We start from the raw sequence: 25996 nt of genomic DNA, 5'->3' as shown, positions 1-25996 counted from the left end.
CAATTGTTTACTTTTTAATCTACATTTTTAAAAAGATCAGTCATTCACTAAAATATTAGCAAAACTGGGCTCAATTTCAGACTCTAGTTATTACAAATGTAAATAATGTAAATAAATTAATACATGATTTCAAGGGAAAGCACTTCCAAAATTCCAGTTCATTATTCTTTTCAAAAGGTTTTAAAATTTAAGTGAGCTGTACGGGTGATATCTGAAAACAGTAATTATCTTTGCCTATTTTTATTGTGAGCATCCTCATTCAACAAAAGCACCATGAGAAAACTCATGAATGCATTTGTGAATCAACAGCTTTAAAAAACTGCTGTTCCTGACAAGGGAGAAAGAATGACTAGTACATTAAAAGTTTCTCCTTTCTTTAACAGTAAACAGCAATACATTCTTGCTTCAAATTAACTAAATAGGTTAAAGACATAATGAGATAACATCATCAGCAATCAACCTTTTTGACATGAGGTCTGCAGCTGTCTTTATCTCTGCTTGAACTGTACTTTGAGCTGGTTAACTTTTTACTGTTTCAAATTTAAGAAAGCAAATTTTGCCTTAAACATTATGGCCTACACATATTTGATGAGGCAGGAGAAGCTAAATCAGTAGTTAATTAGTTAATTACAAAGATCCCACCTGGCTGAAAGAACAAACCAGAAAAATTATTTTCAGCAGAATATGGATCTTATAATATATATACTAACATTAATGTAAGTGCTGAGTAATTTGTAGTACTTACACACACATCTTTTCATGCTTGTTTCATAATCTCTTACTACCTCCTTTAAAAGTTCTTCAGTGAGCAGCTCTCTCTCTTTGCCCTCCATAAGTGGCTGTGGCACCATGGCAAGCATGGACCTCAGCCACTGCTGCTGGAGGGGAATCATTGGATTACTCTGCACACATTTCTTCAAAAAGAGGTAGTCTGCCTGAAAGGACAAGATTTTTCAGAGGTCTAATAACTACCTATGTATGTATTTTTGTGTTAGGCTTGGCAAAAGTCTCTTTTTATTCATAATTTCTTAATTTCAAAATAAATTTCTTAATTTCCTCAAGGGCAGGGTATTTAATCTAATATTTTCAGTATTCACTGACTAATACCCTAAAAGCTGCTCTGTGGTTGATGACATGGTCTTTCTGTCTTAATGTTTAAATATAAAATATTGTACTTGTCAGTGTGACATTTTCCTTGGTTCTCTGCTGAAGTTTGTGGCTAACAATAAAATACTTCAAGGTTAAGATTATTATTCTTTGGACAAACATTTATCTGTCAAAAAGTGTGGACAAACATCCTGCATAAAAGGACTGGGTCTTGGCCAAAAAGAAAGGTATTTCTGCTTGTGATTGACAGTTTTATTATAAAATCTCTACCGTCTACAGAATGAGTTTACCTAAAAATAGCCAGGCAAAAGTGATGCTACCTTAGGCTACTTAATATAACTATTTCAATACTAATTTGAGTTTCAACTGGCTCCCAGAGATGAAGTCTTACTTTAAAAGCTATACACAAATTTGAAGTTTAGTGCATGTTCTTCAAACTAAGGGAACAATGTCAAAGACAACTTTTCCTACAGGCTAAGGTACAATCTATGACCTCAGCTGAAAAAATTATGAAGCCTGTTAGGCTTTTTCCAAAGTAAATTAATTACTGATAGGCACACTTTTTAAAACAGAAAAATACTTTCCCTCTACAGGACCACAAAACCAGATTCCTATTTTGCTCCTATTCAATTTTCCCCCACCAAGACTACTTTCTCTGTTTAGTAACAATAATTCTGCATGACAAACTCAGCTTCTCTGAATAGGGGCCATTCACTCTCTAGTCCAAAAAAAAGCAAATGTAAGAATTTAACTCACTCTTAGTTGGTCTTCTTTATCATCCATCTGTATAAAAAGAAACGGAAAATTGTTATATATGAAGAACAAAAACACTGGAAATATAAAATTTAGTAAATATTATTCCTAAACAAAGACTTTCTGTAGATATACAGGTATACATTTCAATTGGATTACCTGAGTATATAAATATATTTATGAATTACTGAGAGCAAAGTAAGTATCTTGAAGTAAATTCTAAGAAGGAAAATACATGTCCTAATAACAAAGAACTTAATGAGCAAGACTTAATAAAGAAATACTTTCTCACAGTGGAATGCAGTTCTGTGATAGGAGGTGCAGCATCTCTCTTATCTGTTTCTTCCATGGTTATGTAATAGACTTCAAGAGCTCGATCAATTCTAAAGTAAACCACAGCATCAGAAGTGCAGAAAAACTACAAATAATATAGTAAAAATAATGCTAACATTTAAATTGATGAAACCTCTTTTTTCATCATTACCAACTCCTTGATCACTACTAAATCTCACTATAATTATATTAAACAAACACCGTTACTGTCGAATGTCTTTTTCACTTGAATTTCAACATGTCTTGAACTGTGTGAAACTCACAGTAACTTGTTAATTATCTCTTGCTGCTCCTTGTTTCTGTGGTATGCCAATAATTTCTTCTGTGATGGTGAAGTTTCAGATATCACTGGTGGAGGTAAAGCAGCAGGACGAAACAAAGTTCTCAAAGTCCGTTTACTGGAAGTTGCTTCATCTGAGTGCTCCATCTAAAACCATAACAAAACCAGAATTCAAGAACACAATCCCATCCAGAAAGGAGTTTAACACATGCATCTATTAAGTTGAAAGGACATAAGGCTTAAAATGAAGTCACCTCAGTTTAGGTATGACACAGCTTAGGTATGACAGTTGAGCTTTCAAAGAAGAGAACAGTTTATATGATAAAATGGCAAAGAAGTTCTAGGGAGAGCACGTACATCCAGAGCTTGCCGTTAGGAAAAAAAAAAAAAAAAAAAAGGAAGAAAGGAAAAAATACCTAACAAATTTGTGTTCTGTGACTGGGCTATGGCTCAACTAAAAGACCACCCTTCTATAGCTGCTTAATCGCCTGAGTAGAGCTATTCGAAAGACTGATGGTCGGGTTGCCTGGAAACATGATGCACAAACTCACCACTGCACTTCAACAGCTTCCCACAGGGGAGCAGAAAGCCAAAGCCACCTCCTAAATCAGTGGTACGTCCTAAAAAGGCACCACATTGGGCGGTGGTGGATGCACCAAAGGACACCGAGCTCAGTTACGGGCGGCCGGGCCAGCAGCGCCTTTTGCCGGCGCCCCTCAGCCCCTCGCCCTCAGCTCGCCCAGCGCGGGGCCCGGCTCGGGACAACCGCGCGGTTACCCCGGAGCTGAGGGCGGGGCTCTCCCCGGCCCAGAGCAGTGGAAAAAAGAAAAAAAAAATAATAAAACCTTACCTTGACCGGCCCGGTCTGCCACAGGGTTGGTACAACCCGAGAGAGTCAGAAAGTCCCCCTGCTCCAGCCTCTGCCTGTACCAAGCAGATCACAGCAAGAATGCTTGAAAAATTGTAAATATAATGCCCTCAAGCATCAGGTGGCTGTTGCTGGGCTTCTGCTTTTTGCACAACTATAAATGGAAATTTTAAGGAACTCCACGGATTTACTACACACTCGCCCACACTTGACAAAAGAGGTTTGAAACCCTGATTTCGTGTCTGTGTGGGCAGAGCCCCACACGCAGGGATGGCAAGAGCAGCGGGAGGGAATTTTGTGTGTTTTCCAAAGTCCTGGGCACCTTCCTAGCGTGGCTCTCCCTGCCCGGGATTATTCAGCGTGACGTCTCAACCCAGACATGAAATGTTTTCTCACGCACACAACACAAACCCTTGACGTTAAACGATTTATCCATCAGCAATTTGCACCGGGCCGTTATGAGGGAGAGCAGCGCGCGCCGCGCACAGCTGTTGGCCAGGAAGCTGCGCTGAGGGGAGGGGGTTTCGCTGCTGAGGGAACGGAACCCGCTGCTTCTCCGGTGGGCCTGACTCACACCGTGCCGGCGGGTTAACGGCAGGGCGAGGGGCGCGGGCACCGGAGCAAGAGCACCGGAGCGAGCACAGTCCGGAGCGAGAGCACAGCCCGGAGCGGGGCACGGGGCACCGGGAGGTGGCGCTGCCTCACGGCCAGCGGCGCGCGCCCGCCCCCTCCCCGCCTCTCCCGCAGCACGCCCGTTGGAGCGCGCGCGCTGACGTGACGCCAGCCCCGCCCCGCCCGTTGCCCCGCCCCGTCGCGCCCGGTGACGGCGCAGCCCCGCCCCGCCCGGCGGTTCCGGCCGCGCCCCGCGGAAGCCGCAGCGCTGCCGGGTCCATGTGGCGTCGGCTCCGCTCCGCCCTCCGGAGCCTCCGCGGCTCCTCCGCCGCACCTCCACACGGCGGTGGCGGCCGCCCGCCCGCCACCATGGAGCGCGCCGTGGTGCGGTGCGTGCCGTCCGAGCCCAAGCTGAGCCTGCGGTTCGTGCTGCCCGACGGCAGTGCTCGGCACATGCAGCGCGACCAGGCGGAGCCGCTGGGGCGGGCGCTGGCGCGCATCGCCACCAACGCCGCTAAGGGCCACGGCAAGGCGGGCAAGAAGAGCAAGAAGGCGCGGGCGGAGGGCGGCGCGGAGGGCGAGGCGGCGGTGCCGGACGTGCGGCTGTTCTCCCGCGACGGAGCGGCGGTGGCGGAGGAGGTGCCGAACGCGGCTGCCTGGCAGGACGGCGCCGTGCTGCACATCGGGGAAGCGCGGTACCGCGTGGAACGCAACCCGCCCGCGCTCACCGAGCTCCGCCTGCCGCGCTCGCTCCTCGCCGGCTTCCCCGTGTGCCCCAAGGTGAGCGCCGAGTTCGCCGCGCCGCAGCACTGCCTGTTCCGCTGGTTCCGCGAGCAGCGCCCCGCGGGCGGCGGGGAGGCGGCTGGGGAGGCCTGGGTGGAGACGGCGGTGGCCGAGCGCGTGTTCACGCCGTCCAACGCGCTGGTGGGGCTGCGGCTGAAGCTGCGCTGCACGCCCGGGGACGGGGAGCAGCGCTACGGCCCGGCCCACGAGGTAGAAAGCAGCGGCCCCGTGGAGGCCGGGCCCGGCGCCTGCACCTTCGACTCCCGGCACCTGTACACCAAGAAGGTTTGCGGCCACGGCTCCGTGCGCGCCGTCTCCTACAACATCCTGGCCGACACGTACGCGCAGACGGAGTTCTCCCGCACTGTGCTCTACCCCTACTGCGCTCCCTACGCCCTGGAGATCGACTACCGCCAGAACCTGCTCAAGAAGGAGCTGGCGGGCTACAGCGCCGACCTCATCTGCTTGCAAGAGGTGGATAAATCTGTCTTCCTGGACAGCTTGGCCCCGGCGCTAGATGCTTTTGGACTGGAGGGGCTGTTCAAGATTAAGGAGAAGCAGCACGAAGGCCTGGCCACTTTCTATCGCAGGGACAAGTTCAGTCTCCTCAGCCAGCACGATATCGCTTTCAGCGAAGCCCTGCTGTCAGAGCCGCTGCACAAGGAGCTGTGTGAGCAGCTGGCCAAGTACCCCCTGGTGCAGGAGAAGGTGCTGCAGAGATCATCTGTGCTGCAGGTACCAGCTTTCACATGCCTTCTTCTCTTTCCCCTCTTTTTTTCCCCTTTCTCCTCGCACTGTCTCCAGGTGCAGCCGGGCCAGCGTTGTTGAGCCTCAAGAAGCAGAAGGGAGGTGAGGGGATTAAGAGTGAAACATGGAACTATGTTCTCTGTTAGCTGGGGTATGGATAGAGCAGAAGATCAACTTAAGAACAAGAACAAAACATTAAGATCTTACTGAATTGCATATATGGAATTACCAAAATTTGATTTACTATAATAGGCAATATTATTTTGCTTTTAAATTACAGCTGTTGAGATTCTGGGCCAAGTAGTGATTCCTGGCTGGTGGTATTGGTAGCCAGTTTTTCACTACTTACTTTTATATGTCAGAATATATTTTATAAAACTTACATCTTATAAATCAATTTTAATTAAGTGAGTTGAGTATGCTTTATAATACCTCTTTTAGCAAGTGACAGGAGGGAGACAAATAAGGTTGGACAGGTGTGTGAGCTTCCTGATGTCAGAAGTCTGCCCATGGAGCTGTTGTGCAAGTACAAGTGTGTAAGGTAGAAGGCTGTGTCAGGAATTGCAGAAACACTGGTGAAAGCTTCCTGCTCTTGAACTGAGTAGGACTAACAGGATTTCCGTGATAACAGAAATAATCTCCAAATTTTTGTTCAATTTAACAATTATGGAATGCTACATTTGCTTGCTAAAAACAGAGATGCAGCTCCAGCTCTGTTGCAGAGAGTGAATAAATAAAAGTATTTCAGAATGGTACAACCTGAACTCTATCTTGTGGAGAAATATGGCCAAACCAGACATATTCAAAAGAATGTTTGTTAAATGATGTAGTGGTAGTATTTTGGCTGATACCCAGACCTTCTAAGGAAGATTAATGAAAAGTACAACTCCTAAATTGAGTTTATTGGGTTATAAGCATCAGATTCATTGAACTGGATTTCCACAAAGGCATAAGCTAAATAATGCATTTTAAAATATATAACCTCTCTATTTAAGACTTGAACAAAGGCTGCTTTTTCTCTTAAAGGTTTCAGTACTTCAGTCTACAACTGATCCTTCCAGGAAGCTTTGTGTAGCAAACACCCACCTATACTGGCACCCCAAAGGTAATTTTGGCACATTCTTGCATGTAGGGTAACTGGGTTTTGAAAGGTTTTTCCTCTTCATTGGGAATAGATTTCCCACCATTCTTTTGCAGCTATAGCCTTTTCTTGTGGAACTGAGGGTTTCCTGCCTTACTCCTTATCTAGATGAAATCAAGCCAGATTCCTAGGTCCATTTATATATTTATTTTTCTAGTGTGCCTGGGAGTCAGTAGAATCCAGCTGAAAGTAAGGCAAGTCACATTACACATAATTCACCCAAAAAGCAGGCCATAAAATAGAGAGGGCAGGCTTTGTGTGTGCTTGTGTTTTCCCAGGCCTGTTGAACATGGAGCATTTCCAGGGTACTGCCAGGAGGGCAACCAGATTGGGCTGCAGAAACTGTTAAGAGAGATTCTTCTCTTCTCAGCTAGTTTTCTTTTGGTTCTGTGCCTTTTGGGGAATATTAAGATGGTTGCCATGAAATGGAAAACTGCTGTATATGGGTGTTAAAGCTTCAGAATTCTTGCATGGGTGAGTTTAAGTCACTAAAAAACTTTCATAGTCACAAACTATAAAGGTTTCTTCATTAATGAAAACTATTCTAAAATTCAGGATTGCTGTTTCAGAGCTATATATGCTTAAATGAGTATCCCTGTTTTGCATTATTTGAAATAATTCTTTATGTCCTTAGGTGGGAACATCCGTCTGATCCAAATTGCTGTAGCCATGTCTCACATCAAGCATGTAGCCTGTGACTTGTATCCCAATATCCCAGTCATATTCTGTGGAGATTTTAATAGCACACCCTCATCAGGAACTTACAGTTTCATCAGCAGTGGTGGCATTGCTGAAGATCACGAGGACTGGGTCTCTAATGGGGAGGAAGAAAGGTGCAGTATGTCTCTAAGCCATCCTTTCAAACTGCTAAGTGCTTGTGGAGAACCTGCTTATACAAACTATGTCGGTGGGTTTCATGGATGTCTGGACTACATTTTCATTGACAGAAATGCTCTAGAGGTTGAACAAGTTATCCCATTGCCAAGTCATGAAGAAATAACAACCCATCAGGCTTTGCCAAGTGTTTCACATCCTTCTGATCATATAGCACTAATATGTGACTTGAAGTGGAAATAGACTAGTTCTGGCATGGTGCTTTTGGAGGTTTTCGAACAAGAAATTGAATTTAATGTACTGCTGAGGAACTGAGGTTAGACCTTGACTCGTATGCTACCAAAAGGAAAGCCAAAATGATTAATGAAGAGTTGATATGTTTAATGGCTCTACTGAATATTGTCACAAACACAGAATATTTGCATGACAATTTCCCCCTTTTTTATATGCTAATGGGAAAAGATATATTGAAGACAGGGTTTTGAAAATTGGATTATCATATACCTTTTTAGTGGCATTTTTAAAGGATTAAAAGTTATTTTGTTTAAAAAATGGGAATTTAAAAGTATTTGTAAGACTGTACAAGTTGAACCCTGTTTAATTCAGAAATAAACACAGAACCCAAACCCAAATGGATTCAGCTGACTCCATTTGAATTAATGTAATGAGAATTTAAGTTTGTAAATTGTCTTATTCACTTAACATTACTGCAGCACAACTTCTAGTAAGTTGTATGAACAATGTACTTGTACCTACCAACTTCTGAGAAGATGTTCTTAATTATCAGTGAATAGCTTTTCTGTCAATAGTCAACCATGTTAAATTCAAGCTGTAATTAATTTGGAAGCAATCTGTCTGCCCATGAGTAATGAGGATGTTAACACCTTGTGAAATTGGACTACCTGAAGAAACAGCATCTGCTTTGAACATATGCTCCTGGTTTGAGTCATCAGCAGCAAAAGATACTGGAGTTTAGGACAGCCAGCTTTGGATGGGAGGGATATTTATCAATATCATCTGTTTTCAGGTGGGGGGAGATACAGAACAGTGTGGTGCATTAGTTATCTGTGCCTAAATCTTTTCAAAGAAACACAAGTGACTTGCAAACCTTTATCACAATGGCTGTATTTTGTTCCTCTCTTGCATACAAAGACAGCCTGAATTTTTAAGTGTTTTTAGGTACAGTTTTCCCTATTTTGTAGGATGCAGGGAAGTGTATTTTACCCATACCCTCACTGAATGTGTTGGAGTGGGTTGAGTCATTTAACAAGCTCCTTGCCCTGCATCTTTAGTCCATACAAAACAAAAAGCATTTGGAAACCATTCATTAGATCGTCCTCTTTCACCTAATAAAACTCTATGTATCAATTGTCTGTCAGTTTTGGGTTTTTTTCTAGTTACTGGTGTCTTTCATGGCAGAACAAGTCTGCCTGGGTTGATAAAAGCTGTGTACTGTCTACTTGCACACCTGCTCACTCCCCTGATTCTGATGCTCTGTAGCTGTACCTGGGATTCACTCAACTCTTTAAACACTACTCAAACCAGGAAGCCACTTTCAGGTGGGATATTTCTGAGGGTTGCTGGTGCTGTCTCTTGCCATAGTACTTGATATGCTGTGAAGGGCTGTGGTGTGCAGAACCTTTACATACCTGCTCTTTTCTGTTATTTCCAGTGCAGTTAGTACTGTGTTTTGCTGCTGTAGTGTCTGGGCATCTAACATGATGCTGGCAGCTGCAGTAGCAAAGCCCTCAAGGGAGGTTTACCTTCAGAGATCATACAAGGCTGAGAAGATACAGGCCCATAAATCTCCAAATGTGTCTCAAACAGCATCATGTGAGAAGACAAATCTCATGAACCATCCAGTATTTCATTACCAACTCTGCCCACAGATAAAGGGAAACGGACAAATTCCACTCTTCTGAGTCTGTAGAAGCCTGTGTTACTAAAGAGCTCATGTAAATGTCCTTTGAAAGCAGCTTCTTTTCAGCAACATAGGCAGTTAACCTTCCCTCTTATACCAAATTCTCTTACCTGATCTGCTCTACCACCTGTGAGTTGTCTCCTTATTTCTGTTCATGCCACACCAAACTAAAACAGGGACGTGATCCTGTTAAAAACACAGGGCCTTTAGTTCTCTTGCTTGTATTACCATTTTTGTGGATCTCTATGTCCTGAACTTAGTCACCTTAAAGCCATTTGTGCTCAAAAAACAGATACAGGCTTGGAGGTGGGTGGAAAGAGGTGATAAAAGCTTGAAGCAAGACCTTAACCTGCTCCAGCAGATCCACCTCAAAACATAAGACCTCAATGAAATGGTGCTCATTTATTCCAACAGCTTCTCCAGGCTATATGCAAACCCTCACATTTCTGGTTTTGTTAAGTCAGCACTCTAGCTAAGCCATATGGTAGCTAAGCACCTTTGGATACAAAAGGGAAGCAAAATGCAATGTGGCAATAAAAGTGGCAATGAAGAATGGTAGATCACTGCACTAGTGATAGACTCTGCCTGAAAAATTGGACCCTAAATAATTTGGGTGAATCTTTGACTAGATTTTTGGTAGTCTAATTAAGAAATAACATGTAATTCAGTCTTGGATGAGTTGATGTCTGTACTCTCCTAGACTGCAAAATTAATAATAAAAGTACCGCTGATTCTTAACTTAAAGATACAGGTGTGAGGAGAAAATCTTGCAAATGGAATGAAAGCTGTAAACCCCCTATCTGGGCAAACAATTTTTACTAATTTAGTAAATGGGGAAACACATACCTGAAGATGTAACATTTGCATATAGCATCTTAAAGGGCAGAAAAACTAATTGGAATATCTGTTCAAGAAAAAAATTCAGTATCAACACCAGGGACAACACTGAAAATGACTGTGTTACAGCTGAGTCAGAAATAGAGGCCTACAAATTGCCAGCTCTGAAAAAAAAATGAGGGGGAAGAAACCAAACTCCACTGAGTAATGCAGGCTTGTGGGCTGGCAAGAGAAATGTCTCAGTCACTTAGAACAGTAAGATCAAATTGTGAAGTTTGGAAGTAAAGTTGTATTACTTACGTAGGCTGAGCCACCCTTACAACTCAAAGAACTTTCTTTTCCTCATTTTTAAGTACCAATCCATTACAACTGGGTTACTTTGTCTTTTTCAAACCCAAAACGTTAAAAATCTGTAACTTGTTTCTGGAACCAGAAGATGGAGCTGCTCAGAGAACAAACTTGCCTGGTGCTCTGCCTCCCTTCCGAGAAACAGCAGCTCCCTCCTGCTTGCTATGCTGGCACTTGGGCTGCTGCCTCTGGCTCCCTGCGGACCGGGGAGAGGGAGTGCACAGGGAAGCTGGAATCTGCAGGAAGCAAGTGGTGAGGACAAACAAATCACTGCAACAGGCCTTTGCACGTGGCAGATAATCCTTGACTATGTTTAGGAGAAATTCAGCCCCGTGAGCTGATGTTGGGGGATCTCCAGACTCAGTATCCTCCGTTTAATTAGGAAACTGCAGCAGCAGAGGCTGACTGCTCATAGCAGCAATGTGTCAGGAACCTTTTGCATGTCTGGAATGAGAATGCAGCACTAAGGTCTAGATCAGGAAAGGTACAGTTCAAAAAACACCTGAGTTTTTTCGGGTAAAAGAACCCTTAGGTATACCTTTGGCCCAGAGCCCCCATGCTCCCAAGCTGTATTTGCATCTGTGTAAGGTACCAGATGGTGCTTCCTACTGCACACATGTTGATTTTGAGTCCCATTTTGGCTCCCCCTCCACCTCTGGACCTTGCCCAGCAATTAATTCTCCATCTCTAAATCACATCCAGAACCTACATTTGTACAAGTCCCATTCAACTTGTCTCCATTTCATTTCATAAACCTAAACTCACCTGTAATTGTTCCTCATCCAGCAACTGGAAAGCTCCATGTCCTTCACAACAAAAAGCTGGGTAGGATTTTTTTTGCATTTTTGTAAATGTGTGTGGGATTTCTTTGTTTTTGTTACTCTACTTTCCCAGACCACCTGTTAAGGATAATCTGTCTTCTACTTGAATTTCCCATCTCTGCTTCATTAAACTTAAGAGAGACAGTGCTGCCTCATGCCTGGCTGCTGTCTCAGGAGGGAGAAGTTTCTTCTTTCACAGTGGCTCCTGCTGTGGACAAGCTCATCACTCACAAGAATATTACAGAACTAAAGGCACTCAGAACACTCACCTTCTGGAGGCATCAGACTTGGCTCATTTTTAGGCTCTGGGTATTGTGAAATATTTACCTGTGTATTTGATACATACAAAATCTACCAAGTTCTGCCAGATCCTTCAGACTGGTCTGGCAACTTGCAACTCGTATTATTCTTTCCCCTGACCATATCTGCACCAGACAAAGGGGTCTCTTCTCCTCCTGTGACATTACTTGAATTCTCACACATCTCTTGTGTCATTGCTATTTTTGAAAGGTATAATTCAAGCATTAAGTACCTCTGTATGATGATATAAAGAAGCAAGGATGCCAAATATGATTGAGAGAAGGATGAAGAAAAGGGAGGAAAAAAATTGTATGAAAAAACAAAGGAGAAAAATATCCAGCATGCTGAGGCATCAGAGCTTTCAACATGTCAAATCAATTGCATAGTAGCCTTGTTTCTCGTATTCTTGGAACAGAAAGAAAATTGTTTCAAGTCTTCCGACTCAGTAAGAGGAAAGGCCTTAAATATTTCAGTTTAGGCAGCTCAGCTTTATTCATAAATCCAATGGCAGCATATGGAATGTAATTTCTTAAGTGTCCATTCTTGAAAAGAGTGGGAAAGACCCTTGGTGATGTGCAAAGTTTCATCTTATTGCACTCAAACTGCCTTTGTTCAGATCTTTGTAGAAGGATTTCATAGACTAACAAGTGACTAATAACTGGGCTCTGAATTTTCATTACTGGCAAAACCTAATGTTTTACACAACCCGTTGTGCAATTTGTAAGCAACGAAAAAAAAAAGAATCATGCAGGTACTTGATATTTGAGAAATAAATTGTGTCACCATGGTCAAGTAAAAGAAAATCCACTCATTTTTCAATATTTTGCTCTCTATAGTTAAGCTGGCCATCTGACACATGAAATAAAGCCTCCTGTACACAAATATCACTTGGTTAACTCCCCAGTGCAGTAGAACTTACCTATTTGTTTAAATATAGAAGTTAATGTATACAAATTTCAGCCATTGGAACTCAGGATTTCCTATCACTACAGTGAATGAGGAACACATTTTTAGCAGTCTCATGCATGTTCAAGATTTTGAACTTCAGGGACAGCAGCTCGGTTCAGGTATTGGACTTCTGATAGGGAAATGACAAACCATGTTAGTACCTAAACTCTTAGCAGACTTGAGAAAATGGCATGTTCATGGGAAATTCATCTTCCTGTGAGGAAGAGGGCTGTATGTTACATTGTTACTGACAGACAACATTGACTTTGTCCTTCTGCATGTCAGTGCAAACTGTAGCCTCAACCCTCATGCAGACCCCATCACTCTTCAATGAGGCTCAAGATCTTCATTACTCTCTGACTTTGAGAAATTATTCATTTTATGGCAGAATTACACCTACTGATGCAAAAACCCAAACATGATAACTCTGAAATATGAGCTTTGTATACAGATGCTGCAACTGAAAAGCACAGTGGATTAACAGACCTCACCTAAACCTGAACACTTATTCATTTAAATAATTAAATCTCTACCAAGCAGAATGTTTCCTTCATGGTAAAAAGCCTAATTTAAATATCTACTGTTTCATTTAAAGACTGCCTCTAATTGTGTAACAAGCATTGTTTATTTTAACCTACTGGGACTACAAAAACCAACTTGTATTAGGGACAAGCTGTCTCTTCTGAACAAGGTGTACCTTTTAAGGTTTAATTTAAGGAACTGCATTGCTAGAAATGTGCACATAAACAGCTACTGATCAAATGCATGGGTGTATCAGCTTTGATTAATAAGTAATCAGCAATTCATTAAAGGCTCAGGCAAAACCATTCTCACCTTACACTGTCTCCTGGGTTTCTGTTACACATTGAAGACATTTAAGGACTATATTCAAAAACTCTGGAATGTTCCCTGCTTAGCTCACAGTAACAGCACCCCCTAAGAACTTAAACCTCACTTACAGCAGAAGATGCCCAGGAACGTGTTCTGAACCAAAACTAGCTTGAATTTACCAGACCTTGTCACTGGGATTTCTTGTCACAAGGGTAACCAGACCTGGGTGGAAAATAAGAAGCACTTAGCCTGAAACTGCATGAGAATCGTGCTTTGGGCTCCTAAAGACATCCAATCAATAGGACAGCACATTTTAAATGGAGGATCGAGCAGTATGTGCTTTTATACAGCAGACAGGCAAGAGAAAAATAGATTCTAAACTACCTTAGTAGCAACCTCAAAACACATACTAATTTATGCCTTTTGAACTACAAAGGTGTAAGGGGACAGAACTGAGAACAGACAGTAGCAGTTGTATTAGAGATGATTTTTGGGGGCAATTATCAGCATTATTATAATATTTGCTACATCCCCATAAAATCACCCAGGTTACCTTCCCAGCTAGCCATCAACAGAATGTGTAACTCTCCTGCTGGGACCCATGTAGGTTTTGACATGTAGATGAAACTATTAAACAGACATGCATGCTTTCCAGGCAGTTCAAATTTGTTTTATTACAATTTTTAACTGTTAGTATTTTCATATCTGGACATCTTGAAAGAATTTTAGATTTACAACTTCAAAAGACATTACAGAATTAAGTAAGCCCCGATGACAGCTACTCTACTGCACTGTATACAACTTGGTTGCCTCCCTTCCATGTCCCACTCTACACAGCTCCAAACAAGTGAAAATCTGAGACTGGTGTTCATATTCAAGCTGTAGGAAAGCTCAGTATATGGTGAAAGAATAAGTGATAATTTGCATTCAAATATTTCAGGAATCAAGAAGAGCATACACAGAACTATACATTTTATCATTTTATTAGGAATAATTCCAAGTGGGTTATGAAGAAACTAATCCATTGAGTTTGATGAATTTTCCAAAATTTCCTTATGAAGATATGTTCACCAACAAACAGTAAAACTTCAGCAGAACTATTATACACTGGGCAAAAATAGTCAGGCTGATACCAAAAAGCAACATGCAACATAAAAAAAAAAGATACAATATAAAGGAAGACAATCTGCTGAATATTAAAAACAACCTCAACATGAGCTCTTCGCAACCAGCACAGAACTATTCTACCCATCAAATCCAATTCACACAAAGGCAAGTTGGGCTGACAGAACCCAAGGATTAATAAAATGTTCCTCAGTGCAGTAGATTTGTATAGTGTTTTAGAGTATTTCCTTGGCTTGGAACAAGCAGTATTAGGAAATCTTTTTGGCAAGGGAGAGAAATAAATATATACGGAATGCTACATTTTTAAATCAGCAGACTGTCTGAGGAATGAAACAGGGCATCAGTAAACTAAGAGTAGCAGGGAGAAAAAAAATTAAAACATTAATTTATTGGGGCTCAAAGAGTATTCAAAACAGATCTTAAAGATGTCACAATAACTATATTCAGGCATTTAGGCTAACAAGGGGAATAAAATCAGAAGATACACTTTTTTCCAAGTTAAGGAGATTTTTACCCAAGCATATTGCTACCTTTGCAACATGTAGCTCGGTAAACAATAATTGGCAACGAAACAAGTTGAAACGCTGTAATATCCTGCCCAAATATCAGTTCCAGATACTGTAATAACCAAGATGCAAACTAATTTTGTTGTAACAAGCCTAGACCACTTATATCAAACATGTCCCTGGTGAAAGAGTCATCCAGTTGGAATTAGCGTTTTGAGAGTTCATTTGACAGCCAGTCAAGTCCCTCATACAGACCAGTTCCTTGCGTAGCACAGGTAGCCTGGACATACCACTGTTAATGCAGAACACAAAAATTAAATTTCAATACTGACAAAATGCAAGCTAAGTTAAGATAGTATGTGACACTCTTTAGTGTGTTATAACACTGCGTGTTATAACAGTGTTCTTCAAATGCTCTATTGTGCAGTAGAGTCAAGACTGAACAAATGGTATTTTTAAAATTTTTCATTAGTACATGTAGTGTAGAGGAGGTTCAGACACTATCCAGAAACTCAAGTGTCAGCCTAGTAAAGGCCACAACATAGTTTAAGGGATCAAGAAACAAATACAGAATTTATATTTGGTTTACATGCTGAAAACTACTTCCTGTCTCTAAAAGACTGCTCTTCAGGAAGTGAATATGGAATTATCTACATGAATAGACCTCTGAAACTGCTTCTATGGTCAGGATCTTAGTGTGTCAACACAGACACTCAGATTACAAAAGGTGGGAAGGTTAATGTGAAGCAAACCTGTGTCCCTAAAGCTTCAGCAGATAGAATCTAATGCTTCAGAAGCTACGTAATTTCCTCCTGGAGGTGGGAATGCAGAATGCATTTGTTCTCCCAGAATACTGAGAAAACAGGAAAACACATCACATACTTTGTGAAATGCTGGATGTCTGTATTTCAATGACATGCTGGAGTGTTTGAATGTTTTCAGAAAAAGGTGATAAATGAAACACCTCTAAAAGCTGAATGAACTGGATTATATTTCTAAATCACTCATTTTGAACAAGGACCTGAATTATGCACTATAAAGTTTAACAGCAGGTGTGTACATCTTTCTACAGAAAGAGATAAAAAACACCCTTTCCCTTAAAGGAACTTTATGATATATAAGACAGGGAGAAGAGTTATCAGTCAGAAAGCTGAGCACTTACAGTTCTGTTACGCAGAGACTGAAGGCCTAGTTTATCTGTCATTTCACTGATTGCCATGGCATTTGGCAGATCCTGTTTGTTTGCGAACAGAAGCAGCACTGCATCTCGCAGCTCATCCTCCTGAAGCTAACAAAAAAACAGGCATGTTATTAAATGGCCTCAGTTAAGTCAGTCAGTTACTACAACAAGCACTAAAAAAATCAAAATACTGATTGAAGGGTTGTAAACATTTTCATTCTTGCTCCTGAAGTCACTAACAAGTATTGAGTGAAATTTAACTAGTATACAACAGAACTCCTGCAATTAAGGAAGCCTTTCAATTTGAAAAGTTTAAATTTATGGGCACCTTGCTAATGAAATATTCTCTAGCACCAATCTGTTCTCCCAAAATTCTTTTTTTGCTGCATTTCTATCAAGGTTTCATGAATGAAAGGTTCTGACTCATTATTAGTTCTCTGTGGAGTGGAAATTACAACTCGGAATACTATGTGACCGAGAATTACCTGATGAATTCAACATGCACCGTACAGACTCCCTAAAACTTTTAAATCCTAAATTTCTTAGGGAGCCTGACAAACATTCAAAAATAGTCTAAGTCAGTCTAACAATGATATTTCAGAAGATATTGATATTTACCATTTTCTGCAGCTCTTCTGCTGCTTCCTGGATTCTCTCTCTGTCATTGCTGTCTACCACAAAAATGAGGCCCTGTAGAAAGTTAAGTAGAATTGAAAAAGCCACTGTAAATGTGCAGCACTATTTTAAAACCACCCAAATACTCATATTGAATATTGTGATTGCTTACCTAAGAAAGGGGACAAATTTAATAGAAATTTCTGTTTAAACAATGCATTATGTGTGTCTGAACAACTACCTAAGTCTCAATTTCAAAATAAAGTTAGGGGGAAAAAAGGCAGCAAAATTACATAAACTAACCCTTCCCCTCCCCTTTCACTCACTGTATTGAAAATCACAAGTGCTTCACCATCTCATATTTCACTGAAAAACCCCACACCCTTAAAGTAATACCTGAATTTGTTAAAAAAAAAATTTGTATCAAACTTCTAATGGCATCTCAGCTATCCAAGTGTTCTTCTGACACAATTTAATCTTAACCTTTCAATCTGAAAACTTTGCTTTTATCCTTCTCTTCAAGGAAAGAGAAGTATCTTTTAGAAGTATTTAGTAACAGGACAGTAATAAGGAACTGAAATTAAGTATTACTCTATTCCCAACAGTATGGTGGTGCAAGGTCCCTTTTGTCAATCCAGACCTTTGTATTTTTCTGCACCAATCATATGCATCATGTTGCACACAAATATGGAAACAATTCTTTATTCAACACAAAAAAAATCACAAACAAACTCAGTCCAGAAGTTTTCTGATACTAATAAGAAAAGTTACCTCACTACTTGTGAACCAAAGGTATCACATTTATGTCCCAAAAACTGACTGCAGTCACGTCAGTGTGAAGCTGCCACTTTTCAATCAACTGGTAACAAGATTTTACCATATTTTAGATGCTCAGCTTATTAAAAACATTGATTTAGCGTAGTACAAGCTGTATATTTTAAGAGGTCCTCACAACAAACCAGTTGCTCTGGCACATTACAGAACACTGGTAGATCCCAAAGGACTTGATCCCTGAGAGGCTACACTCACAACTAGGTTTGACGCCTTCAGGGAAACAAACTAGCTTCAACTAGAATAAAATCTGGGTACCCTCAGAAGCTGCAGGAAGTAGTGCAGAGCCTTTCTGAAAGAAAGAAAAGAACTTTCCATATGGACTCTACAAAACACAAAATAGGCTTTCCAAAGTAGGTCTTTAACTATCGCCATATGAGCACTCTTACCTGTGTGTTTTGGAAATAATGCCTCCAAAGGGGTCTAATTTTATCTTGACCACCAACATCCCAAACTGTGAAGCAAATGTTTTTATATTCTACCGTCTCCACATTAAAACCTAAAAATGAAGGAGTTTAGTAATTACAAATAGTTAATTCTAGTGTTAAAACATAATTCTAATCATGTTAGATACTTCCTAAGGGACACTTCTCCCAAGCATGTATAAAATGGCTTATCAATACTGAACTGGTAAATCAGGAAGAAAATTGACTGAAGGGGGGAAAAACCATGAATCACTTAAATCCAAGTCCAAGTGGCTGAGCAAATCTTTCAGCCATGAACTGTGAGGCTCCTGGTGTGTGGGGGAAGTGGTGCTACTGATTTGGTTCCTGTCCTCCTGAGCATCTGCTACTGGCCACAGACAGTAGCTGGATTCTGGTCTGGATGTCTCTTTGGTCTGAGTTATGCTATGGCAGTACCAGACAGTTCATCTTTGTCTTGATTCTTGTTCTAACCACAAATATAGAAAATCCCTGCACCCTTCAGAGGTCTGTCACATTTAGAATAACAAGAATAAAGATGTAAGAACTGGTGAACTTACCAATAGTGGGAATTGTGGTGACAATTTCTCCTAGTTTCAGTTTATAAAGAATGGTTGTCTTACCAGCAGCATCCAAACCAACTAGAAGGAAGAGAAAATTTGCTTTAGTTCACAAACTGAACTGCAACCTGCTAATTTAAAAACATGACATTTTACATGCAGAATACTAGGGATTTTTTACTGAGAAAAGCTTTTTAAGCACTCTCAACTCATTGCTGATAAACCACTGTATGTTTTTCCCCATCTCCTCTACCAGCAGTGAGAAAGAACAAGTCATGAAGAAAACAAGCTCACTAAGACACTGCCATTCACAACCTACAGGGTCACAAGCTTCCAGTAATCTTCCTTAGTATTTGTGTTAATTAAGCTTTATCATTCACACTGCAAGTCTCTTCTGTGTAAATCAGGAAGATTTAAAAAGCAACAATCTACAAGCAGCACACAGTTTCTAACTGGTAACACATTTGTTATTTCACTAAGCTGGGGAAGGCCTCACTTACTCAAACCTCCTGCAAAGCTCAGCTTCAGACACGTGGACCAACTGAAGCTGGCACTATACATGGAAGATACTTCTTGTCCCTTATTCCAGCCTCTCCTCCCTTGGCTAAAACATTTCTTTAGCACTGACAAAAGCACATACACCATGAATCTCTCATCATCCCTTCACATATACTACAAGGGTTGTGGGTCTTCTTCAGGATGTCATTTCCACACAGTAAGATCCACTAGGATGCTTCCATTAGGAGTCTCCTCCTAATGACTGTTGGTTATTACAGAACACCTTCTTAAATTTGCTCTTCTGTTTCTAAAACAAAGCTTAAGCTTGCTGTTTTTCAATGTAAGCTATGTAGTAAAAATGGGATCCTTCAGAAATAAAATGAAGCCTAAAAGACATTTTTTAGACATATCACCAACACTGCAAGCATACGCTGTAATTTTCTAAAACTGTTTGTGAAACTGCTTATTGTTAAGCACTTTAGAGCACATAAATGTATCTCAAAATGGAATTCTTTAAATTAGAACTCAGCACCTAGCACACAGGCACTTCCATAAGCGGCAGGTACTAAACACCACAGCACAAAACGTCTATTTTTCACCAGTAACATTTTGCCTAAGCAAAAAAAAAAAAACCCTATCAAATGAATTAATTAATACTTTCGCAAGAAACCAAATGCTATCCTCATTTTATGAGAATAACACACATTCTTAAGCATTCTGAGTTAACTTCCTACTCTGCAACTGCAATATATTAAGTTTTAAGTGGTTTGGTGACTTGCCTATGAATAATACAACTGTTTCCTCAGCACTGCAAAAAACCACAGGATTCAAAGTTACCTGCTCCTTCAGAATGAAACCAAACTCTTGAAAAACCTCCTTCTTGTCAAGACACAAACTGCTGTTGCAGCAAACTAATTTAAAGAACTGTATCTATAATTGTCCTATATGCTAATAATGTGAACAGGATTAAACATACCAATGCAGTTTCTTTGGTAATGTCATTGCATGTAATAGGGAAAAAAAAGTTTCTTTAATTCTTAATGTCATGCCAGCATGAAAGAAAGGAGGTGGGGTGGCAATCTACCATCAAAACCAAAGCTCCTTCACTCCCAAAACGCTCAAAATTAAATTTAAGGGGTTTGAGTTTGCTATTATTTAAGTGTTGGTCTCCTTCAAGAACCACAAACAAGCATCAACAAAGAAAGTCACAGTGCAGCAGAAGTCACACAAGAACCTTCAAGTCATGAAACCTGTAAATGCCACAATTTTCCCCACACCAGTTAAGTGTCAGGTCACCTTACAAAACCCTCTAAGCTGACTTCAGAACCCTCAAAAACTCCACCTGTGCTGAAAATCAGGGTTTTTAACAGCCCAATGCTTGAAGCCCAACACTATTTTCACACAACTCAGCCTCAAGTGAGCACTTGCTGGATGCATAGATCTTCATAAGAACATACAATGCCTGTACATGTATGATAGGGTTTTTCCCAGTAAATAGTAAGATAATTTAGTGAACCAATTAGAGTTACAACTACTAAAAACTCTTCTCTTATTGCTCCCCACCAAAAAAATTACATTATCAATATAACAAGAGCTGTTAAAATTAACACTGTAAGAAAGATGCCATTGTCTACACAAACTGTTTGAGTGTATCTGAGGGTTATACTAACACAGATTAAAAAAAAGCTAATCTTATTCCAAAGAATGTACACAGGGTATCAAGATCCATTTGAAGACATGACTCAGAGTTAAGAAATTAGAAACTAGTCAAGATTTTCAAACTACTTTTTATATTACAAAAATATTGCCCCAGTTACCTGCTCTACACTTGTGCACCTCAGAGGTGCTGGTAGAAGGTTACAGTGCCTATGTGAGCACACAAAGCCCAGACTTTGCTTAAATCCACTCTTACCCACAACTCTTGATTAAGCTGTTGGACTTTGCACTTTTGCATGGGTACGTGTTTTCCTCCTCACACTTGAGGCAGAAGCTTAACTGAGGGAAGGACCTTATGCAAACCCCTGTGAACCTATTTGCAAAAACTGCCTCTTCTGGCCAAACTGCAAATGTTATGAAATCTAAAGAAGCAAGTAATGAAAAGCATAGCCTCCATTCATATTTCTTACTCCAATTTGCAATTTACCACCCTTTAAAAAAATTTCAGAGCACTAAATCACATTTAATCTTTTGAGCTGGTAGGAAGTGTAACTATTGCTTTTAGAGATCCAAGAATACACGTGTTTACATTTGAACTGGAACACTAGATGTAAACCTATGAGCTGCTGCCACACCACAAACTTCACCAAGATCAAAAGCCACATCTGAAATCCCCAAAGTGAATCTCCAATTCTACATGTTCACTGATTCTACTGTCTGACTGACCATTGTCAAGACCAAGATGTAAGAGACTCAATGAAGGGTATAAGGTTAAGCAACTGTACTGCAAAGCACCAAGATGACAATAAAGTACAAATGGGAAGCACAGACCTGTACTTGCAACTATTCACCTTTAAACTGAATCAAACACCCTCTTCCTCTAGCTGAAGAAAAAAGATCTACAGTGCTTTCAGGCTCTGCTAAAATCACTGTGGTTCTAAGCCCTTTACTCCTCGTAAAGAGTGTTTTATTCACAGTCTGTCAGTTGTGTTTCTAAATCTCAAGCTTCTAGTTCACTTGTCCCTAGAAACATCATTCCTCACACATCACATCCTTCATTAACTTCCTACTCTGATCACTGGTGGCTGAATATCAAGTTGCCTCTGTTATCACAGCACATAATTGCAAAAAAACTACAGAAAGCCAACAGTATGCAAACCAAGAGTTGTCTAAAACAACACCTGCCCAAATAAAAAACAGCTAAATGACTATTATCTGTTACAGCGACACAATTCCCAAAGAATCTGACATTTTCCACCCAATGTATTAAATAATTACCTCAGCATTTGAAGCTCCTGAGTAGTTAATATGTCACTTAACACTCGCACAACTACACCAAGACACAGAACACCAAATTATGACACTGAAAAGTGCACAGTGAAATGGTATCTTTTTTTCAAGGACAAAAAACATCAGTGAAGAGATTCACAGAGTAGTTTCACATGTAGGGTTAGGACTCAGTGTTTCTGCTCTTAATGCCCCAGTCACCTAATATGACTTTCAGACATTCAGTCCTATCCCACAGTTCTTTCTTTTCCCTTATGTTATGCCAATTTATAAAGAAAATCTGTGAATCTTCTTTTCATGCATTTCTTCCAAATAGTAGCCGAATATCTTTGAAAAATACTTACTTACACAAGTTTGTATTTTCAAAAAACAAAGTTTCAGTAACAGTATAACATTAAATAGCCACTTCTTACCATAAATGGAATTTGAGAACACAAAAAAGAAGTGAGTGCTGTTGGTAATGGTCCCTGATGAGAAATACTTAAATTCTGCAGAACTCAATAACACAAAGTCTGTTTTAGGAGCTAAATTAATTATAATTTATCTTCAAGTCTGCAGAAACAGAAGAAAGCTGTGACAAGGAAGAATTATAAATTAACTATCTGTAGATATAAATTCACATCATATTTTTCCCCTAAGTACTTTACCCCATAAAGTTATTTCTTAATTGATGTTCTACATACGGAAATTTAAATGTCTAGGCTTGTACAGCCCCAATTTTAAGCCATACACTAAACATTATAACCCTGAGGAAAAGTTCTAATTCTAACCCAGTATTCATTCAGACATCTCTCCTCAAAGTGCTGATATACGATGTAGAATGCTAAGAAGAGATTAATTTTAGTGTTACAGTTATACACCAATTATGTCACATTCAATGCAACATTCTGTTTCTAAACATCCAGTTTGTGTCCCATAACACACTCTCACCACAACAAACCCCAAGTTCTACTCTCCTATAGTACCTAAAAAATACATTGCTATCCTGTGCCCTGATCCAGCCCTGCATTTTAATACAAGTCTTAAAATTTGTTAAGAAATATAAACTCATTTGAGCTAACTGCTAGAAAGTGCACCTTCCAAAGCCTAAATATGTAACCTAAATACCTGTAACCTAAATATGACCTGATTTCCTACCAGTGAAGAGCCTTGCAAGCAGTTTTGATCTGGATGACATCACTTTCCTGTTTTCAGTACTTTGCAAAAAGTAACAGAACTACAAATACCACAGACACTGTTTCATCCTACATCCTACAGTCAAACTCACTTGAAGACTTGACTTCATTCATTAAGAGTCATATGAAGAGTCTGGCTGTTAGGGAGACAACCAAATCACCCCCTTGAAACCAACACATGTACTAAGTTGTCTTGAAGATGAAAATTATGCACTCTGATTATTTTGAAACGGATGAGTGTCTCTAATTTCAAACAGATAAGACACAATAAAAATTACTGGGTATGCAATAAAGAACTTTGCCACCACAGAATACAGGGAGAACCTGAGAGACTATAATTTTAAAAAGCTTCACTACTGTGTCTGCTGTGCATATCTAGGCAGCATTAGGGATAGGTGTGTGCCAAGACGTTTCACAGTTAGAACCCACTCCCCTTGCTGGCTATACCCAAATGAGCATTTTATTTAGTTCCTTAGGACAAGCTACTACAGCCAACGGCCATGAACCAAATTCCATTCACTTTGGTAACAGAATCTGAGAAAAATTTAGAGGCGAAGAACTGTTTGTACATAAAGCTTGCAGGGGTGGGTAAGTGGGTGGAAGAAGGCAGGGAAGAACTCAAAGCGGAGGAGGAAATACCAAGGCAGTATGTGCTGGCTTTGACCTTTTGAACTATAATCTGAAAGTGAGAATCTTCAAGAACCACTGGCTTCAACTCCTACACTGTCCGTATCAAGGGAACAGATAACTTCAAAATAAATGGATATTAAAAACAAATAATTATTGGGGATGGGTGGGGGGGAGGTGGAGAACGACACAGTAAGACTGAGCAAGCACGGTAAGAGCTGCCTAGAGGGTTTTATCGGCTTGTACACGAGGCACAAAACTAATGCCCAGAGAGGCTATACCGAAACGCCCTTTCACAAGAGCCAGGATACAGACACTATAGCTCCCTACAGCTGCCGAAAATCGGCCATTATACGGCAGTTCTTACGCCCCTGGTGTTGCACACACCAGGCTTTGTCACATCCTGCTCGCGGAGCCGCAGTGCCGGGGCAGGAGGGCACGGCCGGGGCGCGGGGCTCGCTCGCCCGGGGACACCGGCCCTGCCCGGCCGCAATTCCATCTTTGTTCCGCCGCGGCCCGGCGAAGGTGCGGGAATGGGGCTCGGCCTCGCCGTGCCCGGCGGGACCGGGGGGCGGCGGGCGAGGCAGGGAGGGGAACGGGCACACGGCGGGAGAAAAGAAAGGGCAAATACAGCCCGATCCGCACCCCCTCCCCTCCCCGCCGCCCTCCCAACGCCCCCCCCAGCCTATGGGACGGACACGGCGCGGTGTCCGCAGCCCGGGACTGGGCTATTCCCCCGCCGTGACCCGCGGCCCGGCCCGCGGCCTCCCCTCCCCCGTCCGGCGGGACTCGGCTGCACGGCCCCGGCCGGTCCGGGCTCCGCGGTGCTCCTCACCCATAAGGATGCGCATCTGCTTCTTGCCGAAGAGGCGCGAGAAGAGCGAGGAGATGGTGAGGCCCATGGCGGCTTCGGCGGCGCTGGGCGGCGGCGGGGGAGCGCTGAGGGAAGGAGGGCGGGAGGGAGCGCGGCCCGGCCGGTGTGCGCGCACGGATCCCTCCGCGAGCGAGGGGAGCCCGGCGGCGGCGGCGGGTGCTCTGTGACCGGGGACCTCGCTCGGTCTCTGCCACGTCACGCTCGCCGCGGCCGCCCCGGCTCCAACGCGGACACGATCACGTCACGCTCGCCACATCCCTCGGCCGCGGCACCGCCCTCCGCCACACGGCCCCGGCGAGGCGGGGACTACGGCTCCCGGGATGCGCTGCGCAGCTCTGCGCCCCGCGCTCATTTGCCGCCGCCGCGGGGCACGCCGGGGGATGTAGGCGGGCGCGCCCACCCGCCCCGCGCAGCTTCCGGGTCGCGCGGTGCACGCCGGGCGCGCGGGCCCCGCCCTGGCCGCGGGGACAGGTGGCAGCCCCGGTAACGCTCCGCTCGCAGCCGCCGGGCGGGCGGGGGATGGAAACAGCTCCGGCTCCCGGCACGCAGGGAGAGACTGGTGAAACCGATCCTGAAAATGCACCCCAACAGCGGCAAGGACACTTAATCAAAAAGCCCCCAAAACAACCCCCGCCAACCCTCTAAAAACCAAACTGAAACAAAGCAAAAGGCAGCATTGTAACATATTACTGTACTACTATTAATTATATATATATAATATATATCCAGTACTACAGTAATTATTAGGCAGCCGGTCACAGCAGGGCTATGTTCTCACCCCGCCCTGACCCTCCCCAGAGGCCCCGAGCTGCAGCACAGCTCTCGCTCTCTGGGCAGGGAGCACCAGGCACAGGGACATAATAGCAGAGTAAAACTGAACCAGCTGGGGTCAACGTTCTATTAACAGAAGGTATTTACTCACCCTTTACTCAAGAAAAATATTGTTAATTACCTTTATTATGGTAGTCCTGAACCAGATCCTAACATCTGACTGCTAAGCCAGACAATTGTGGCTGTTCTGTTCATAGATTCACAAAACGGTTTGGGCAGTGGAAGGGTTGGATCATCTCATTCCATCCCCCTGCCATGGACAAGGACCTTCCACTAGACTAGGTACTCAATGCCCTGTCCACCCCCACCTTGAACACTTCCAGGGATAGGGCATCCACAACAGTT

The 25996-nt window shown here is 42.2% G+C and overlaps 3 protein-coding genes across 3 annotated transcripts in view; 1 reads left to right on the top strand and 2 right to left on the bottom strand.

The window, feature by feature from the left end:
• The window catches only part of DNAH12 (dynein axonemal heavy chain 12), a 60230-nt gene extending 56561 nt beyond the window's left edge, over window positions 1-3669 (bottom strand). The window contains exons 1-5 of the mRNA XM_033071221.2: window positions 3324-3669; window positions 2457-2620; window positions 2153-2243; window positions 1864-1890; window positions 746-935 (exon numbers count right to left, since the gene is read on the bottom strand). Coding sequence (XP_032927112.1) covers window positions 746-935; window positions 1864-1890; window positions 2153-2243; window positions 2457-2620 — 472 coding nt within the window. The 5' untranslated portion in view covers window positions 3324-3669. The remainder of the gene's footprint in view (window positions 1-745; window positions 936-1863; window positions 1891-2152; window positions 2244-2456; window positions 2621-3323) is intronic.
• A 563-nt stretch (window positions 3670-4232) lies between these two features.
• PDE12 (phosphodiesterase 12) lies at window positions 4233-8831 on the top strand. Its single transcript, XM_033071971.1, has 3 exons — window positions 4233-5471; window positions 6510-6588; window positions 7259-8831. Exons 1-3 carry the CDS (start codon window positions 4233-4235, stop codon window positions 7699-7701), a joined length of 1761 nt encoding a protein of 586 aa, XP_032927862.1. The 3' UTR covers window positions 7702-8831.
• Window positions 8832-14118: 5287 nt separating this feature from the next.
• On the bottom strand, window positions 14119-25069 carry ARF4 (ADP ribosylation factor 4). The gene is made up of 6 exons (XM_033071876.2): window positions 24782-25069; window positions 18704-18784; window positions 18111-18220; window positions 16894-16965; window positions 16258-16383; window positions 14119-15387 (listed from the first exon to the last, which is right to left on the bottom strand). The coding sequence occupies exons 1-6, from the start codon at window positions 24846-24848 to the stop codon at window positions 15301-15303; spliced, it is 543 nt and encodes a 180-aa protein (XP_032927767.1). The 5' UTR covers window positions 24849-25069; the 3' UTR covers window positions 14119-15300.
• Between the last annotated feature and the right edge of the window lie 927 nt (window positions 25070-25996).

The sequence above is a fragment of the Catharus ustulatus genome, chromosome 13 (genome assembly GCF_009819885.2).
Source record: "Catharus ustulatus isolate bCatUst1 chromosome 13, bCatUst1.pri.v2, whole genome shotgun sequence".
In the NCBI taxonomy this organism is placed as follows: Eukaryota; Metazoa; Chordata; class Aves; order Passeriformes; family Turdidae; genus Catharus; species Catharus ustulatus.
This window is presented reverse-complemented; position numbering and strand designations above follow the sequence as displayed.

Bases quoted from the DNA above. Each gene is read 5' to 3' on its own strand.
- PDE12 (XM_033071971.1), top strand. From the start codon at position 4,233: ATGTGGCGTCGGCTCCGCTCCGCCCTCCGGAGCCTCCGCGGCTCCTCC. The intron at 5,472-6,509 runs GTACCAGCTTTC...TTTCTCTTAAAG, and splicing joins AGAGATCATCTGTGCTGCAG to GTTTCAGTACTTCAGTCTAC. The intron at 6,589-7,258 runs GTAATTTTGGCA...TTATGTCCTTAG, and splicing joins CCTATACTGGCACCCCAAAG to GTGGGAACATCCGTCTGATC.
- ARF4 (XM_033071876.2), bottom strand. From the start codon at position 24,848: ATGGGCCTCACCATCTCCTCGCTCTTCTCGCGCCTCTTCGGCAAGAAG. The intron at 18,221-18,703 runs GTAAGTTCACCA...CTTCATTTTTAG, and splicing joins CACCACAATTCCCACTATTG to GTTTTAATGTGGAGACGGTA. The intron at 16,966-18,110 runs GTAAGAGTGCTC...AACTTTCTACAG, and splicing joins ATTATTTCCAAAACACACAG to GGCCTCATTTTTGTGGTAGA.